Raw genomic sequence first — 18,410 nt, forward strand, 5'->3', positions numbered from 1 at the left:
TACAATGATTGAGGTGATGTCCGTTTATCGTACGATAAGTCGACAATGTTACAATGATTGAGGTGATGTCCGTTTATCGTACGATAAGTCGACAATGTTACAGTGATTGAGGTGATGTCCGTTTATCGTACGATAAGTCGATAATGTTACAATGATTGAGGTGATGTCCGTTTATCGTACGATAAGTCGATAATGTTACAATGATTGAGGTGATGTCCGTTTATCGTACGATAAGTCGACAATGTTACAGTGATTGAGGTGATGTCCGTTTATCGTACGATAAGTCGACAATGTTACAATGATTGCGGTGATGTCCGTTTATCGTACGATAAGTCGATAATGTTACAATGATTGAGGTGATGTCCGTTTATCGTACGATAAGTCGACAATGTTACAGTGATTGAGGTGATGTCCGTTTATCGTACGATAAGTCGACAATGTTACAATGATTGCGGTGATGTCCGTTTATCGTACGATAAGTCGATAATGTTACAGTGATTGAGGTGATGTCTGTTTATCATATCAAAAGTCGATAATGTTACAATGATTGAGGTGATGTCCGTTTATCGTACGATAAGTCGATAATGTTACAGTGATTGAGGTGATGTCCGTTTATCGTACGATAAGTCGATAATGTTACAATGATTGAGGTGATGTCCGTTTATCGTACGATAAGTCGATAATGTTACAGTGATTGAGGTGATGTCCGTTTATCGTACGATAAGTCGATAATGTTACAGTGATTGAGGTGATGTCCGTTTATCGTACGATAAGTCGATAATGTTACAGTGATTGAGGTGATGTCCGTTTATCGTACGATAAGGCGATAATGTTACAGTGATTGAGGTGATGTCCGTTTATCGTACGATAAGTCGATAATGTTACAGTGATTGAGGTGATGTCCGTTTATCGTACGATAAGTCGATAATGTTCGTGATTGAGGTGATGTCCGTTTATCGTACGATAAGTCGATAATGTTACAGTGATTGAGGTGATGTCCGTTTATCGTACGATAAGTCGATAATGTTCGTGATTGAGGGCATATTATGGTGACAGGGCTAACAATAAATTATAAAATAGCACTTAATGCATTTAATGTCTCACAAATGGATATTAGAAAAGCTGTGAAAGGATTTCAGGGTGGAGTGTTTCCTGTCAGCCTCGATGCAGGGCATTAAAACCCTTCTCCTTCCTTCCTTCCTCTGGTGAGGAGGACTGATGTGCAGAGAGCTGTTGGTACGAGATGCATGGTGTCCTCTGTCTCTGTCTGTTTCTCTCTCTCTCTCTGGATAGTTGTTTGAGTAACAGCATGATATGTAGTAATGACTAACGCCCCCCCCCCCCCTCGCAGGCTCTCAGTGCGCCGGGCTCTTCAGCACCACTGTCCTAGGGGGGTCCTCTAGTGCCCCCAACCTGCAGGACTACGCACGCGCACATCGCAAAAAATTCTCCAGCGGCAGTCTGTCCTACAAAGACGGTACGTGTTTGAGACGTCGCTCCTATCACAAGAAACCTGCACAGAGCAACAGCAGATCAGTGCCGCACACTCTTAGTCCTTCTGCACCCAAAATAGTGTGTGTTTGATTTCCTGAGCGGTGCCCTAACCTCTCTATATATATCTCTCTATATATATATATATATATATCTCTATATATATATATATATATCTATCCATCTATCCATCTATCCATCTATCCATCCATCCATCTCTCGCTCTCGCTCTCGCTCTCTATATATATACACATACACATACACACACACACACGTATTTAATAGTTCTAGTAACATCTGTTTTCTTAGACTCCATAATCATTCTTGCCACCAAACCCACGTGATTTTTTTTTTCCCATCTTCTTTTATTTATTTTTCCTTTTCTTTTATCGCCGCACCACTTTGAGTCAAATCGGTGTATTTGTTTCTTGTTTTCCAGCAGCTTGTATACATGCTGCCTCTGGCCCGCTTTAGACTTCATGTGTAGTATGTGGGAAGAACAGCACATGTAACAACGCCGTCATCGAGTCGGTGTCGTACAGTCGTGTAATCGGTGCGCTTGGTTTGTGGCGGAGCTGCTTAGACTTCGGTTGTTTTTGTCAACTGCAGCGTCGATGTAACTCGTCATTATTAGACCAGAGTTGTTTTAGTCTGACATTTTTATTTGGATTTTTACTTTAAAAGCTCCAGCTTGTGTGAAGCAGCTGCTCATTAGTACGTGTCCATTGACTTCCCCTCATTCTCAAAGATCCTCATCATCATCTTCCTCCTCCGATGTTGTTGTTTTTCTGCATGCTCCACGGCTGCGCTGACTTCCTGTTAGTCTGTTCAGTGGTTGGAGAGGAAATATACAACCATGTTTATTTCACAGCCAGTTGAAAGTACTCGAAGTCAAACAACTGGAGAGGTTTTCACATGACTGTTTACATGCACACTGGTATTCCACTAATATTCCCAATACGTCAAATATTTCATGTAAGCATCGAGTTTATTCCAAATGCAAATATCTCAACGCCGACCTTTCTGAGGAATGAAAGGAGGGAGGCTGAGTTCACACGGTCCAACAAGTCCGACACTCGAGGGAAACGTAAACACATAAAGAAGCCAAATGGCACAAGTGGCTCCGGCCGTTCCACTTCTCCGTAGTTTTCCGTGATGAACGACGTGGACGTGGGATTCACTGGTGATGAGGATGAGGCACCGGGTCAGTTTACGTTAAATCAGAAAATATGCAAGGCTGCAGGTAACCGGGAATATTAGTGGAATATTCATCTTCATTAGGAATGTAAACAGCTTATTAGGAATGTTGTCTTCTTTGGAATAAGGGCAACAGCCAGAGTATCTGATGCATGTAAACGTAGTCATCAGAAACATTGGTGGTACCTCCGGGAGAAACCTGACGATCTGACGAATATAGATATCTAATATCGATATAGTAATACATCTTTGACTCGCTAGCAGAAGTCGGTTTCATTTCACTTTTCATTTCTTGTTGTGAATGTCTGGGCCCTCTGCTGATGGTTATAAATCTAGTGCTGGTAACTGTGTGCAAATGTAAAATTCAAGGAGCGGAGTGATGCATCATGGGCCGCCGTGGCTCGGCCCTGAGTGTGTCGCTGGTGTTTGTGGTTGAGTCGTCCAGTAGATGTCACTGTGGTATCACACACAGACCCCCCCCCCCCGATCCTCTCTCATCGTCTGGTCTTTGTCGTCCATCTTGTTCCTTTTTCAACCATCAAAGGAAGCGTTCTCGTCTTGATGCAGTCGAGTGTGAACGAATTGTGCTTGATTCCGTGCATGCTCCTCCCTCCCTGTCATCTGCTATTATTATTTGTATTTGTCTCCACGCTGAAGCATCTTTATCCTGGTCAGGATCACCGGCTGATATATTCTATTCTGCTGTTTACGCGGTTGAACGGCGGTTCAGTGGGATTGTGGATCATCTCGTTAGACCTGAAGCAGCTTTACAGTCACTGCTTCTTCTAGCTGTTGGTGTGACCGCCCATCACCTCCTAAGTTACAACATTTCATCTCACTCCGTCACCACAGAGATGTTCCTCTCATGTAAACATGAAGTCAGGTGTTCCTCACTAACAGACTCCTCTGTTCTGCTGGTTGATCCACGTTAGAGAAGAATAGGGACATGATTTAAAACGTGATTTATTCAAGTCGCTGTGGCCTCGAGTAACACTCGTGATTTTTTATTTTTATTTTTTATTTCCTCAGAGTTGTTGTCTATGCCGGCAGTAAAACGATTTTCTGTGTCGTTTGCAAAGTATCCGACTAATGGTACGTCTGCTTCTTTCAAGTACTTTTCCACTCCACCTCCCTTTTGTCTTGCATGTCTTCAAACTTTTTTTCAAACTTTATTTTTTCATTTTTTTCTCCACACGGCCCGCCAGCATTCCAGGTTTCCGTTATTCTTTTTTCTAATGATTTTGTTCATATGCTTTTGGACTGTTCCTTCTGTAACACGCCCTGACATTCTCTCTCACCAGGGTTCCCACTGCTCATTTCACCCAGTGAACGATTAAGACGTTAGGAGACGGGGAATGTCAGCAAATGTTTGCAGAGGCCTCGTAGAAGTGTAGCCGGAAATAAAGACATCTTCACACTACTGATACCTGTGAATACATAAATACACGTATTCTCTTCAGAAGGCCTTTATACACCGGCAGCGCATTTTTCGTGCGATAATTTTGCATTTGAATATGTTTTTTCAAACTTTATTTCTCCTTCCAGACCCGCTTGCTCTGTTCTTACATTTCACAATAAAAGCTCAAGTCAGACAACAGGACCCTGGTAGTTGGTTCTCTGCCTGCGCAAATCTGTTCCAAAGTAAAGTGAAAGTCTGTTCCAAATTTACCGGCATAAATAGTCTTGATGTGAAATATTCGCAGGTGAGTTTTTTTTGCATTTTTCGGGTGGTTGAAGAGTCGCATCCCCCGGTGTGTGAAGGCCGATGACGAACAAAAGACCGTTCTAATCAACTGAATCATCCTAAACTACCTTTAGTCGGTGAAAGCAATGTTGTTCTCGCATCTTGTTCCAGTTAACCCACAGTCAGCATTTCACACTCACTGCAAAGCCCACTTCTCCTGGAGCCATTTAGAAGTTCCATGTAGTGTCCGGTTTAGATCAGACTCAGAAAACAGACGAGTGGAAGTCTGAGTCTGACTTCATTTCACTTTGTCTCCCACTGCTGTTTACAGGAAACCACTTCCTCAACACACGCTAAACCACTTCCTCGACACACGCTACACCACTTCCTCGACACACGCTAAACCACTTCCTCGACACACGCTAAACCACTTCCTCGACACACGCTAAACCACTTCCTCGACACACGCTAAACCACTTCCTCGACGCACGCTACACCACTTCCTCGACGCACGCTAAACCACTTCCTCGACACACGCTACACCACTTCCTCGACACACGCTAAACCACTTCCTCGACACACGCTAAACCACTTCCTCGACACACGCTAAACCACTTCCTGGACGCACGCTAAACCACTTCCTCGACACACGCTACACCACTTCCTCGACACACGCTAAACCACTTCCTCGACACACGCTAAACCACTTCCTCGACACACGCTAAACCACTTCCTCGACACACGCTACACCACTTCCTCGACACACGCTACACCACTTCCTCGACGCACGCTAAACCACTTCCTCGACGCACGCTAAACCACTTCCTCGACACACGCTAAACCACTTCCTGGACACACGCTAAACCACTTCCTCGACACACGCTAAACCACTTCCCCGACACACGCTAAACCACTTCCTCGACACACGCTACACCACTTCCTCGACACACGCTACACCACTTCCTCGACGCACGCTAAACCACTTCCTCGACGCACGCTAAACCACTTCCTCGACACACGCTAAACCACTTCCTGGACACACGCTAAACCACTTCCTCGACACACGCTAAACCACTTCCCCGACACACGCTAAACCACTTCCCCGACACACGCTAAACCACTTCCCCGACACACGCTAAACCACTTCCCCGACACACGCTAAACCACTTCCTCGACACACGCTAAACCACTTCCTCGACGCACGCTAAACCACTTCCTCGACGCACGCTAAACCACTTCCTCGACACACGCTAAACCACTTCCTCGACACACGCTAAACCACTTCCTCGAGATTTGGGACACTTACTAATCATCCTCATTTTGCATCATCGCTGCCAGCTGTAGAGTTGCACAAGTCATTTGATGGCGGACATGAATATATTGTACATATAGTAGAGCGGCAGGACACGGTCTGGGATGAGTGCCTGATCTGGTGCGGCTGGAGGACAGTTGGCTCAGTAATGGACTCGTTTATTCCGGCTTTGGGTGTTTTTGCAGAGTGATTTCTGGCACAACCGTACCTCCTCCCAAGGTGCACGCTCTTAGAATAACTTCATCATTAGACCAGCAGGCTTTGGTTTGTTTGATGTCAGCAAACTGTTTTGGCACGGGGCCAGTCGAAAGAGGATTTCTGACGGTCAGCATTTACTGTCACAATTCCATAAAGTTTGACGTGCAAGAGACAAAGGAGGTTGAAGCAGCAGAAGCCGAGCTATCCTGAGGTTTAGTCCCAAGTGTTGGTCGAGGTCCTAAACCGGTGGATCAGATTCTTCATTTCAGGCTTTCTGTCAAAAGTGAGTCTGAAGGCAGAGATGATCCTCCGGAGCCACAGAAGACAAACGGCACAGTCGTCCTGTCTGCACGGCGGCGTGTTGGAGCTGTTCCAAGTCAAACTAAAAGAAGATCGTTACGGTGCCGCGAGGGCGATGAAAGTGGTAAATCTACAAGAATAAAACTCTCAAATTTAGGAAGAAAAGATTCATGAATTTGCAAAAAACAAGTTCTCTGAGATTAAACTCTCAAGAAGAACGTGAGCTGCCGAGTGCAAACCTGCCTTTTGCCTAAAGTAGTGTTCCTGTGGTGAGGTTGGCCTCTGAAAGATCCATATACACGTTTTTGTTCGTGTTCTTTCACGAACATTAATAAATGCTGGTATGATTAATGTATTTTGCACTCTGCGGCTCACGTCGGTGTTTATCGGGGGCGTCTGAGGTGCGATGAGGTCGCTGTAACCTCACACAGTGGAGCGATGTTCTTCTACTTTAACCTCAGAATATTAGAGTTCCCTCAGAATCACACCCTCCCTCCAGCTCTGTAATTGTGTTCTTTGTACCGAATACGCCATCCTGTGATCTACAAAAAGTCAGTCACGCATGCGTAACGTGTGAACCCTGCCGGCCTGTTGTTGGACCTTTTTTAACGCAGCCAGTCATCGTTTCTTTCTTTTTATTAACTCATAAACGCCTCATTCTCTATCTTCATGTTTTACGAGCCTTATGATGGCGATGTGTCCTGAGTCAAGGGTGGGAACCCTACTTAACATCCTGCATAGTTTGTAAACTGATCACCATTATCCAATAAGTCAGTTATTTATTTTGAATGTGTGTGCATGAGTACACAGTAGTTACATAAAGGTCACTCCATGGCTGCTGGGGATGTGAGCTGATTGTTAGACGTGAATGTTTCACTCTTCCTCTCATTGTGGTTGATTGAAGGGTTCAATCCCAGCTGACTGAACCAGGATCAGCTCTTATTGAGCGTAAACAGAGGACGGGTTGGAGCGTCGCTCATCCGCCGCTTGTGTTCTGAAAGAGACATCGAGTCAGTTATGTTTTGATCCACAAGCACACATACAGCTCTGTGTTTTCACTGCTCGCATGTGGTCGTCTGGTGTGTCCGAGGCTTGGAAGCCGAATATTTCATTCGATAAAATCTTGTTAGTTTTTAAATGTTGACTTTTCGACCGAACAAAGCTCTGGAGTTATTGGAAATTGTATTTTGAAGAGGATTGAAGAGGATTTTGTAAATCTTCTCTTATCTCTGCTTTTGGGTCGTGTTGTCTGTCGTTGAACGGGTTTGTTTGGCAGAAATGTTCATCCACGAGTGTTTCGGCGGAGAGATTCTGCGACGGTCGACTCGTCAACCAGAGCCGCGTGAACGCGACAGTCGGCTTTAAAACACCACACTTCCTGTTAAGAACACGCCAGGCAGAGTGAAACAGCCACACGCTACATGTTAGTGCTGTTCTCTCACATGCACTGTTCACCACAGGAACACAAGACGACACGTCCACCGCAGCAGCGGCTCCACCGGTCCGGTGCGCTGCTGAAGGTACGATGCGGTGCGTGTCCAGCTGCAGCTTTGTGTTAAAATAAATAAATAAAGATGGCGTCAAACTGTTTGTTTGTTGTGGACGCGAGATTCACCTGCACACGCAAATAAAGAGCTCCCGCAGTGTTTGTCTGGAGGCGTGGCTGCGAGGCTGCCGTCACTTCTTTTGGGCTCCACGGCTTCCTGTGAACGTCTCGTGTCGCTCTTGCTCCTCTCGTGGATTCTCATTCATTGGCTTGTTCGTTTAAATGAACGGAGGTGCTGCGGAGGAGCAACACGATGTGGTTTGTTTTCTTGCTGGATGATTTGTTTGCCGCGCGGAGAGGTTTCTGTTGACGTGGTTTTCTGCTTCTTCTTCTTCTGATGTGCGGCCATGATGAGCTGCTGGCTGCCTCCTTCACGCACACACACGCTCCACTGATCTCTTTATTTCCCCTCATCTTGTAATGTACTTCAGTCCTTCCCTCTCTTCCTCGCTTATCTCCTATCGTTTCATGTCTCTTGTCCTGCTCCTCCTCGCTCTCCCTCTTCTTCCTCAGAGCCCCTGGAGGAGCCCCGTGTGGCCCAGTTGTTGAGGCATTTCCCCGCCGACCTCAGCCTGGACGGGGCGCTGGCCCACCACCTCCACCAGTGCTCCTACCACCTCCGCCTCTTCCGAAACTGGCTCATCTCCGGCCAAGACCCCCTAGAGTACCTCCACGGTTAGCCCCTGGCCCCCCGCCCTCCCCCCCCCCCCCCCCCCCCCAGCCTCACGCCCTGTTCAACCACTGCTCACGGTTCAGTTGGGCCTGTGCTGTACTGTGGTTGACGCTCATGCTTTGCCTCTTGATGTTCCTGCATGCTTGCCTGTTTCTGTGGTTATGCAGATTGCAAGCTGGAGTGCTGTGAGCTGTTTTGGGCCATTTTTTGCGACCACTATCTTTCCCCTCTGCAGCGGTGTCGAGATCTTTACCCCGACGTTGTTTGTTTGTTTTTGAAGGATTCCTTAAGCATACAAAATGTCATTAATTCCACATTTCTTCCCGGAATTTACATGCAACAAGACAGGACAAGAAGCATTAACTGCATGCATTCAAATATCACTTTTGAAAGAGTCCAACATTCAAATTTAGACCCTCCTTTCTGTGTTCTCCCCAAACGATGTTACCAAACTCCAGCACAGCGGCTCATGTGTTGTGACTTCACCAGAAGTAAATCTAAATAAAACACCAAGAGAAGCTTCATCACTGTCGTCCTGCAGTGAAAACGGCGACGGACGTCGTTTGCGTTTGTCGCTCCAGTCGTTGGATCGAGATAAAATGAAAGATGACGTTTCATTTGTGTTGGCAGGAAATGTAATCACGGCAGCGACAGACGCGATGATTAGTTCGATCAAACGTCAGACAAGAAACAAGCAAAAATAAAATGTGAGTGTTCACTGCAGTGATCACGAGGACAACATCTGGCACAGCTGGACATCAGGCGGTAGTTCATAGTTAACAAGGCCCTCAGAAGCCCTTATAACATGAGTATTACTAGTGTGGTAAGACTTATTAATAACTATTGTTGGATTATCAGACATTTAAAAGCAAGAAACTTGTTCGTACACAGTTTAAAGAATGTTCATTAAAGCCTTATGAGTCATTGTTTATAATAGCATTACAGCTACAAACTGGTAACAAGTTTCATATCAATGCTTATTAATGTCTTATAATCTAACATTAACAATCTAAATCTAATCTAACAGTGTTTATGATGCTATGACACACTAAGGACCTTATTACCTATTAACTAACGCTTATTACATGTCGTATTGTCACATTCTTCTTCTCGTTTGCGTATTCTTCGATCAGATTTCTGCTGATGTAAATCAGGACACTGCTCATGTTGAGACAACGTTAAACATGAAACACTGGTGAATACCAGGTTTTGTAGAAACTCAAACTAACACCTGTTTGTACCAATATCCAGCAGAAGTTCAGTAGAAACATTATCAGCTCGTTCCTCCACAGACTTGTTTATTAATCAACATATTGCACGTGGTCCATATCGGAAGTTGGTTACATGCTTTATGAATGTTTCCACGTTTAGGTGACGCAGCCTCATCTTGACTTCCCGCTGTCTCGGTTCAAGATGAAAGATTTTATTTCATTTTTTTATTGATACTTCCAGCTCTAAGCAGATAATGTGTCATCACTAGCCGGAGCCTCCATGTTTCCACGAAGGTACAGACGCCGCTGTGTTTCATCCACACGTCACAGTCACGTCTCCGGAGTCCTTCCTCACGTTAACCAGCATGTGGTTCCTGCTTGTTAGCTGAACACCAACGCACAGAGAACCTCCTCTGGGGTCTCGTGCTGGATCGAGCCGTGGTGGTTTCTGTTACGCTGTGATTGGTGGACTGGTTGTGAACTAACGGCGGATGAAGTGCTGTGGATAACACGTGGTGGACCTGAGCTGCAGTCTGGACACGTTTGAGCCGCCGTGTGCTGCCGTTAGAGCTTCTGTGTGTCGGGACCACACACACACACACACTCTCACACACACACACACTCACACACACACGCACTCACACGCATTCACACACAGGCGTCATGTTATAGACCTGCTTGCTTTTTGCAAATGCAGCGAGACGTTTCGAGGATGCGTACACTTGTTGCGTTTGATATGGTGTCTTGGCGTCCAGCATGGTGTTTTTTTTTTGTATTTGTTTTTTTGTTTTGCAACTTGCCTGCGTGGAAATGAACCGTAGCGGCTGCAGGAGTTTGTTAGCGGCGGTTAGGGAGCAGGACGTCGGAGCACAGCGCTGAGGTGTGTTTGGGTGTCACCGGAGCGGTTCTGCCTCCCCCGGTCGAACCGAGGTCTGATGTTTGCCCGCCGCGGGCGTCGTGTCTCTCCTCTGCCCCGCAGGCTTCGAAGGCTGCTCCATGGTGCCCTCCATCTATCCTCTGGAGACGCTGCACAACTCGCTGTCGCTGAAACAGGTCAACGAGTTCCTCACCGGCGTGTGCGACAGCGCGGGGGATCCGCACGCGAGGACCACCAGAGGTTAGAAAACCCGGCGCAGAGTCGTTGACAGTGTGACTCGTGACCATCATCACTTTGACTCTGTGGGTCCTTCACTGTCTCCCTGCAGCTCTGTCGGCCATGTTTGACACGCACAACCAGCCGTCGGTGGACTCGTACCTCCCTCAGAGAGTCCTCTCCTCCTCCATCACTCTCAGATCTCGCTCTGACAGACCTCCTTGGTGTGAGTATTGCAGCATCTCCTTTTTCCTCAGTAAGATTTTACATTTCATGTTTCCGTTATGATTTACCTTCTCTTAATACTTGTTTTCACTGAGCAGAGCCTGAAGGCATCATAGTGTAACTCAACAGAACCTCCAGTCGTTAGCGGTGCTGATGTATCGTCCAATAACTATCGTCAGCAGAACTTTATTTACACAGTGATGGTTTACGTTAAACTGTAATTAATCTGTGGCCTGTGACACCAGTCTACTCGCTCTCATGCCTTTAATGCGTGTTCATGTCGTCGTCCTGCAGACAGCAGCGGTCCATCCAGCACGGTGTCCAGCGCCGGGCCGTCCTCTCCCACCACCGCGGACACCTCGCCACACTTCAGCTTCAGCGATAAGATCTCCCTCACCCCTCAGAGCAGCGAGGAGACTCACTCCTCTCAAAACGTCTCCGCTCAGCCGGCGCCGGGCCTCGACCCGACTTGCTCCGCCGAAGTCCCTCCGACTCCATGTACCTCGCTAGAGGACGACCTCAAGCTCTGCGCTGTTACCGGTCAACGGCCCGACGATGCCGAACGCGCGCAGGAAGAGCCTGAGGTGGCGTTCGCAGACGGCGACGCCTCCTCCGTTGTGATCTCGGACGCTGGGCCGAGGCCGCCGTGCTCTGCGTTGGCGGAGCTCCCTCTGGCTCGGATGGAGGGTTACTGCCTCCCCGGCTCGCTGCCCGTGCTGCTGGAGCTCCGAGAGAGCAGCAGCGAGGCGGGCTCCAGCTCCCAGACGCCGCAGTCTCCCGAGGGAGCCGACGAGTTCTTTGACACTCTGGAGTCGATGGAGCTGTGGATGGACGGTCCGGAGAGCCTCCCGCTCACTGAGACGCCGCTAGAGGCGGCTAACGCAGCAGAGCCGTAGAGGGGCGGAGACTTCACAAACTCAGATCTGTGTTCAACGCCGTACATGCTGTTCATTGCCTTTTCAATAAAGGCCGACTGGTTAAGTTCATCTGTCTGTAAAGATGTAGGGAGCCACTTGATCTGTTGCTTTCTTGCCCTTTTCTTAAAGCTGCGTTAATCCATTTGTTTTTGGCCACTAAGGGGCAGAAACACCCACCGAGCTGTTGAGGTGTTACACATCCAGCAGCTTTAATAATGTCACCATCCTGTTGGGAGGTGTTTGTGTCCACGTTCTCTCTGTGTTTAGCTCTGGCTTGCTCTCCATCAGCTCCTGAGAGAAGAACATCATTTTAGCTGCTCGATGTTCGCCGACACCGTTCACGTGCACAGAAACACTCCACAGTGTGAACTCCCTCACAGTGATCAGACGCTGATATGGATCAAAAGGTTTGGGACAGAATCAATGTTGTTCTGGGCAGGTGGAGACAACGGGGGTTGTCACATTTGATGTGTTTAATTGATTCATTGTGGCCACAAAGATGTTGAATAATGGAGCTGAGAACTCTTCAGCCGTTTCCTTTAGAAAGCTGCAGCAGTGAAGGACAACCAAGTGTTCGTTTCAGGAAGCGCTGACTGATGGACTGTAAATGTACAACCTGTGGCTCTTCTGTGCTTCGTCGTACGCCAGCGTTTTCGTTCCCGCATCGAGCGTCTGTGGCGCTTCATGGTTTAAGTTCCTGCGTCTGTGATTTCAAAACAAAAGCTGAATCTTTATGACTGCCAGTGCAACACACCGAGTGTTCGATCCCCAGGTCAGGCTGAGTGTGCACGGCTTACTGCCTACGCCGTCAGCTTCATTGAAGATTCATTATAATCAGTAAGAGTTGATGGAGAAAAGAAAATATTTATTTTGAAATTGCGTCTTTAAAAACAAAACTTAAGTCTGGTATTTTTGATACTAACATCAGATATTTAATTGTACCATATTATTGTATATTTTTTGTAGATTCACCTCGTGATGTGGGGGAAACCTGAAAGCTAATTTCTCATTTTATCGCTGAACAAACCGGAGGAGCATTTCACGTTAAATGTGCTTTTATTGTGGCGAGCAGTTATGTAGCAGGTGTGTGTGGATGTTTCAGGAGCAATTCAGGTGGCTGTGCAATCCTGTGTTTAATCCGTGGGGTTTCATGTTACTACGGACTGAAGAGGTGTTCTGATAATCACACCGTTTGGTTTTTGTGCTTAAAGGGTCAATTCACTCAAATGATTGGAAACGTTATGAAAAGCCTGAAACGTTGGCGCCGCTGCGGAGCGGTTGGGTTCTTATCTGATGGAGTGTTTAGTGATCCAGTAGAAGTCTCACTTCGTGTCTGTTTCACCTCGTTAGTTAACAACTCCACAAACATGTCTGTTCTTCTGTGTGACGTTTAATATGTTTGTTTTTAGAAAGTTCATTATATGAAGCATCCGCAATATTCTGTAATACTTCTAACAATGTTACAAAATACAACTTTTGGAATGTAAATTTCATTTGTGGGTCTTTTCTTGTTTGCTTTGGTATCTTTTGTATGTTTTGTCGTCTCAAACAAACCAATTATATAAAATAATCAAAGATCAGAACAAACTGTATGGAAAAGAAGCTAAAGATTTCAATATTATTTCATTTGACAATTGAAAGCTTTTAAATATCTGCAGACATAAGTGTAGAATTTAACTTTTTCCACAATGCTGTTAAACAACTGTTCCACTTCTCCCTTGCATTTAATATTTCTCTGTAAAGAAAGTAATTAAAGTAAAAAACATTGTGATTAATTAAAAGGAACGAGATTCAAATGACACTTTAATGTGACAGATTCATAATTAAGAGTCCAAAGGATGGATTTTATTTTCCTTTTTAAGAAATATTACGGCCATTGTAGAGAAATAAATGGAAGCCAGGGGAGGACTGATGACGTAATCAATCGGATTTATCAATAAGGAAATGCTCGTGATTCCGCCCAGATTCACAGATCATTTAGTAACTTGTAACTGAAGCAACATGTGGAACAAGTACCTCAAAGTTTATCCTTCAATACTTTAGTAAATGTACTTTCTTTCGACCACTCAAAGTAAAGTCTTTAAAGAAAGTACTTGTATGGAACATTTTGAAATGACACTCGGCCCTTTTCACCTCTTGTTCCCGCTGTGCTCCACCCGGATCATGTGACCCAGGAGGTGATGTCATTGCAGCTTCTCACAGTGGGGGAGGGGGGGGGGGGGGGGCTCGATGCTGTAAACGCTGTCCGACTGTTGAAAAGAGTCAGAAAACAAAGCCCTCACTGTTCCAATGGATGACATCATCCTCACTCTGTGGAGGAAGGAACACTGGTGTCTTGTTTCTCTGTGGGACATTCATGGTCCCAGGAGGATGCATCCTAATCACCTTGGTGATGCTTCTTCCTCTATCACTGCTATTAGATTGACATTTTAAAGCTTTTTAGTAAAAACATCGTGTACAACTGTCTGATTGGATTGCCATGAAAGTTGGTATATTCATGGTTCCCAGAGGATGAATCCCAACAAGTTTAGCGATCTGCCGATTTTTCCTCTTAACACTGCAAACGGGTCAATGTTTCCACTCATCCAGTGAAATATCTTATCGACATGTAGGGCTGGAAATACATTCTGCAAAAACAATCATTGTCCCCAGAAGATGAATCCTAATGATTTTAGGGCTCCTTTGACTTTTCCTTCAGCGCGAACACGAGGATCACATTTGCAGTTTTGAGTGAAATATCACGACAACTGTTGGATAGATTGCCATGACATCGAGTTCAGACATTCATGTTCCTCTGAGGATGAATTGCAATAACATTTCCTTGAGTGCCGTCATCGGGTCAAGATTTTATTTTGTCCGATACTCTGACGTTCCCTTCAGCCTCAGCAGGATGAGCACATGTTAGCATGCTAATCTTGGACATGCTAAGTCACTGATATGTTGATTTAATGGAATGCAGCCGGCGTAAATGTTAACTTGCTGCTTTAACTACATTTTGTAGTAGCTTGCTGGGTGTTCGACATTCATATTTGCATTCAAGTAGTTAAATTACTTTTTTTGCCATTTTTTGTGTAATTAATTCATGAAACTACCTATATGAAAGGAATGCATTAAACCTGCATTCTCTCTAGTGTCCATCAGGGGGCGACTTCTCTGTATAGAAGTCTGAGAAAATAGTTTTTTTAATATTTTAAATTACTAAATATTTTTTATTTGGGGTTATGTATGACCTTTGAAGATTTTAAAGTTTAGTTCTCGGATATAAAACGGGTCAGTAAAAAAACCCTCTGGTGAATTTAGAAGCGTCTACGTGTCTTAAAAAGTGTAAATGAGACGATAGACGTCCTCACGAGAACACTCGTCCTCCTTTAGCTTAGTGGAGGAGACGTGAAGTCATGTGACCGTTAGCTTTTTATGCTACACTTCAAACATAAAAGTGGAGTTCATGTGTAAAGATCATCTCGATGAACTAAACGATGATTAAATGTGTTGATCATAAACCTTTGTTTGACACAGATTATTTTCTGCAATAATCTAGAATCCAATGGAAAACTATTAGCTAGCATTAGCATTAGCTGTCAGCGTGGCTGTAGACCCTTAAACTCGCACTGCTTTGCTACAAAGGGTCACAAGCTAAAAACACTTTGTATTAAAAGACTTTCATCAGTTCACAGAAGGAGAGAACATTCTACGTGATGTAATGGTGCAAAAAGAAGAGGGCGACATTTTTTCTTCAGTGTTTTTATTGGTCTTCACACTTGTTCCCTTTTTAACAATAAATCTGTTTTTATTTTACCTTTTGTAAGCATTTCAAAAGCGATAAAGAGAATATTGCACGTAAAAACAAGAGATGAAAGTAGAACCATGAAGCAGAAAGGAGGGAAAAAACAAAACGATCACGCGGCTTTCTTTACAGCACAGCACAGCCAGGTTACACGTGCCTCCTCAGTACCGCACAGCTCAGCGTCTTAAATATACATCTTTTAAAATAGCAGTTCTATGTTAAGTCATGTTTTTCTTCATCTATTACAATACAGGAGAACTCAAAGGTACACATGCATGTACAAGCAGGGCTCACTGAAAACCAACAGTCCTTATGATGATTTCTTTCACGGCTGAACGCCACAGATATTTAGTTTTTAACTTTTTTTATTTTGTTTTGCACAATACGAAAATGCAGCGGTTGTGTGTGTGTGCGTGTGTTAAGCTTTGTCTGGAAAAGAGTGTGAATAATGGGAAATCTTCTCTAGATAAAAATGTTTTGACGTGAGTGTCTGGCAGTCTGGGTTCTGAGTGGTCTGCTCATGTGCGAGTTGTTATTGGCCTTTACAGTGATGCAGTATTAAATAGGAATGCAGCTCACAGAGTGGCTGAACGGGAACAACGGAGCTCAACGTCAGCGTCGTCTCTTCGCTGTCTGTGAGGATTCTGTCAAACGGTCATCCGAAGAACGACACTGTGTTGGGGACGGTCGGATGTACCAAGGCCACCAGGAGATGAAAGTCCTCCACGGAGAAGGTAAAGGTAAATCTGCATCTTCACATTCAAATCAACTGGAGCCGCCGAGGTCGTCGTGGCTCCCTGCAGCCCTCCTGCTTTATTATTACATCTTTTTTTTATGTACATGCAATCTGTTGTGCATGCATCACAGTCAAGTAAAATATCATACAGAAGAATATCTGGAGTTGTTTTTTTTGTTTTACTGCGGATCATAAAATAGCAACCCTGGTGAGGTGTGTTGGTCCAGTGTGTAGGTTTGTTTTGTTCCTGGTTAAAATCTCTTCAAAGTACTTATCAAAATATATATTAATATCAAATTAAAAGCATGTCTACGCATAATAAAAGTCTTACTTGAAAACGTCCACTGGTTAACTACTAAAATTAAAGAAATGGCTAAAAACATGAGGTGGCTTCAAAATATGTTTGCAAATGATATTTAACAGTAACCGGGAGAAAACAGCACAGCTGTAATTGTTTTCATGTTGCTAAATTTAAGTTTCTGCACAATGGTTACCGTTTGTGCTTCTCCGAGTGGCAGCTCCAGGAATTCTAAAACTCTACGTCTGAAATTGTTTAAAAGTGCCATTTTTATGCTCAATATATGTAAAACTATTTTTATTTTTCTTGTGCACTGACGTTCTCACCGACAAGACTCACACAACAACAGAGGAGACCAGCTCGCCGAGAACCTTCCAAACCGCCTCAGAACATCTCCCTTCCAGCACAGCGGGACAGAAAGGCACATGTGGGTGACCGTCTAACCTCTCAACCGCAAACACAAACCTCTCCTCGCAGCCACGTGCTCCTATTGTCGTCGTGGAATACATTCTTCGTTCTTCAACGCGGCGTTTTGTACAAAGATCTTTTGAGACGCAGCAACTGATGTGAGGTTTGTCGATTCCTTGAGTGCTGTTCTGTATGTAAAGATATATAAACGGGGTAGAATCCACAGATCGGGAATGATGATTTTGTTACTTGCCGTCAGTTCTCAAGATCCTCTGCAACGATACGTTAACAGGAAATACACTGAAAAAATACATAGAAGACGACTAACAATTACAGAGAGAAACGTATTCGTCGAATCCACTGTAAGAAATAACAGCCACCGAGAAACTCCTACTGCAACGATTGATTTTCGATTTTAAATCACCGTAGAAATATCATAACTCACTACAAGACAGATTTCTGAATATGGTCTTCCCTATGCTACGGCAAATATACTGTAAACGACATATTTTCTATTGTACTATTTCAGTAGGAGGCACAAAGTTCAACACTGGGACTGTCATTGTTTCGGAAGAAAGACAGACAATAGAGAGTTGAGTAAAGCTGGTCACATTTAGCCTGTAATGATGTTTTATCTATCAGCAAAGGTATTCAAATTTGTTTTTGGGATTCAGTGGACGAAAATAACTTTGTTGCCGGTTTTAAAAGTACGCAAACTTGTGCTCTGATTTCGGCCAATTTGAAGACAAGCAACCAAACATGTTTTTTTCCTGTCCTTATTTTTCTCAACGGGCATTTTGTCTCGGCCAACAAACAAAGACTCATTGTCCCAAAGTTGGGGAACAAACAAAAAACAACAGAGAAATAATAATGTAGTGGAGGACATAGTTGTCAGAAAACTACCGTTGTAATATAAGTGGCGATAGCCACGACAAGCGTATCAATGAATAAAAATCTAGAAAAACATAGACGCTTATCCAGGTCTGATTCTGCTTTCGCTCAGAGCCCAAAGCAGAGGCAGATTATCATATCAGGCTATAGAGAAGAGCAATTAAAATCCAGATCTACGCTGAGAAGGGGAGCGAGAGGAAACCGGGGGGTCTTAAAACTCGATCTTGCAGGCGGGGAAAGACTCGTCCTGCATGACGACGGTGCTGCTGGAGGCCAGGACCATGATGTTGAGCTCCTGCTGCCTCTCGTGGGTCTGCTGGTACCAGTCGCGGGTCACCTCCGTGTCGTGGGTCGGGATCAGCGTCACCTGAGCGTGCAAGACAACAGATCAGGAAATGAGAGGGTTGAGGGGCAGAAAGGGGTGAGACATGGGCTGGGTTTGACTA

The 18,410-nt window shown here is 44.9% G+C and overlaps 2 protein-coding genes across 5 annotated transcripts in view; one reads left to right on the forward strand and one right to left on the reverse strand.

Moving 5' to 3' along the window:
- The window catches only part of ppip5k1a (diphosphoinositol pentakisphosphate kinase 1a), a 32,932-nt gene extending 19,597 nt beyond the window's left edge, over positions 1 to 13,335 (forward strand). For 2 of the 4 annotated variants that reach the window (XM_079291158.1, XM_079291159.1), the window contains exons 26-30: positions 1,352 to 1,477; positions 8,242 to 8,403; positions 10,592 to 10,729; positions 10,818 to 10,931; positions 11,225 to 13,335. In XM_079291158.1, the coding sequence (XP_079147284.1) occupies positions 1,352 to 1,477; positions 8,242 to 8,403; positions 10,592 to 10,729; positions 10,818 to 10,931; positions 11,225 to 11,826 (1,142 nt within the window). In that variant the 3' untranslated portion in view covers positions 11,827 to 13,335. The remainder of the gene's footprint in view (positions 1 to 1,351; positions 1,478 to 8,241; positions 8,404 to 10,591; positions 10,730 to 10,817; positions 10,932 to 11,224) is intronic. The other 2 variants (XM_079291160.1, XM_079291161.1) reach the window with 1 other exon arrangement.
- Positions 13,336 to 15,599: 2,264 nt separating this feature from the next.
- map1aa (microtubule-associated protein 1Aa) overlaps positions 15,600 to 18,410 on the reverse strand; it is a 36,022-nt gene continuing 33,211 nt past the window's right edge. The window contains exon 7 of the mRNA XM_079288306.1: positions 15,600 to 18,331. Coding sequence (XP_079144432.1) covers positions 18,176 to 18,331 — 156 coding nt within the window. The 3' untranslated portion in view covers positions 15,600 to 18,175. The remainder of the gene's footprint in view (positions 18,332 to 18,410) is intronic.

Source organism: Melanostigma gelatinosum (assembly GCF_949748355.1).
Source record: "Melanostigma gelatinosum genome assembly, chromosome: 2".
Lineage (NCBI taxonomy): Eukaryota > Metazoa > Chordata > Actinopteri > Perciformes > Zoarcidae > Melanostigma > Melanostigma gelatinosum.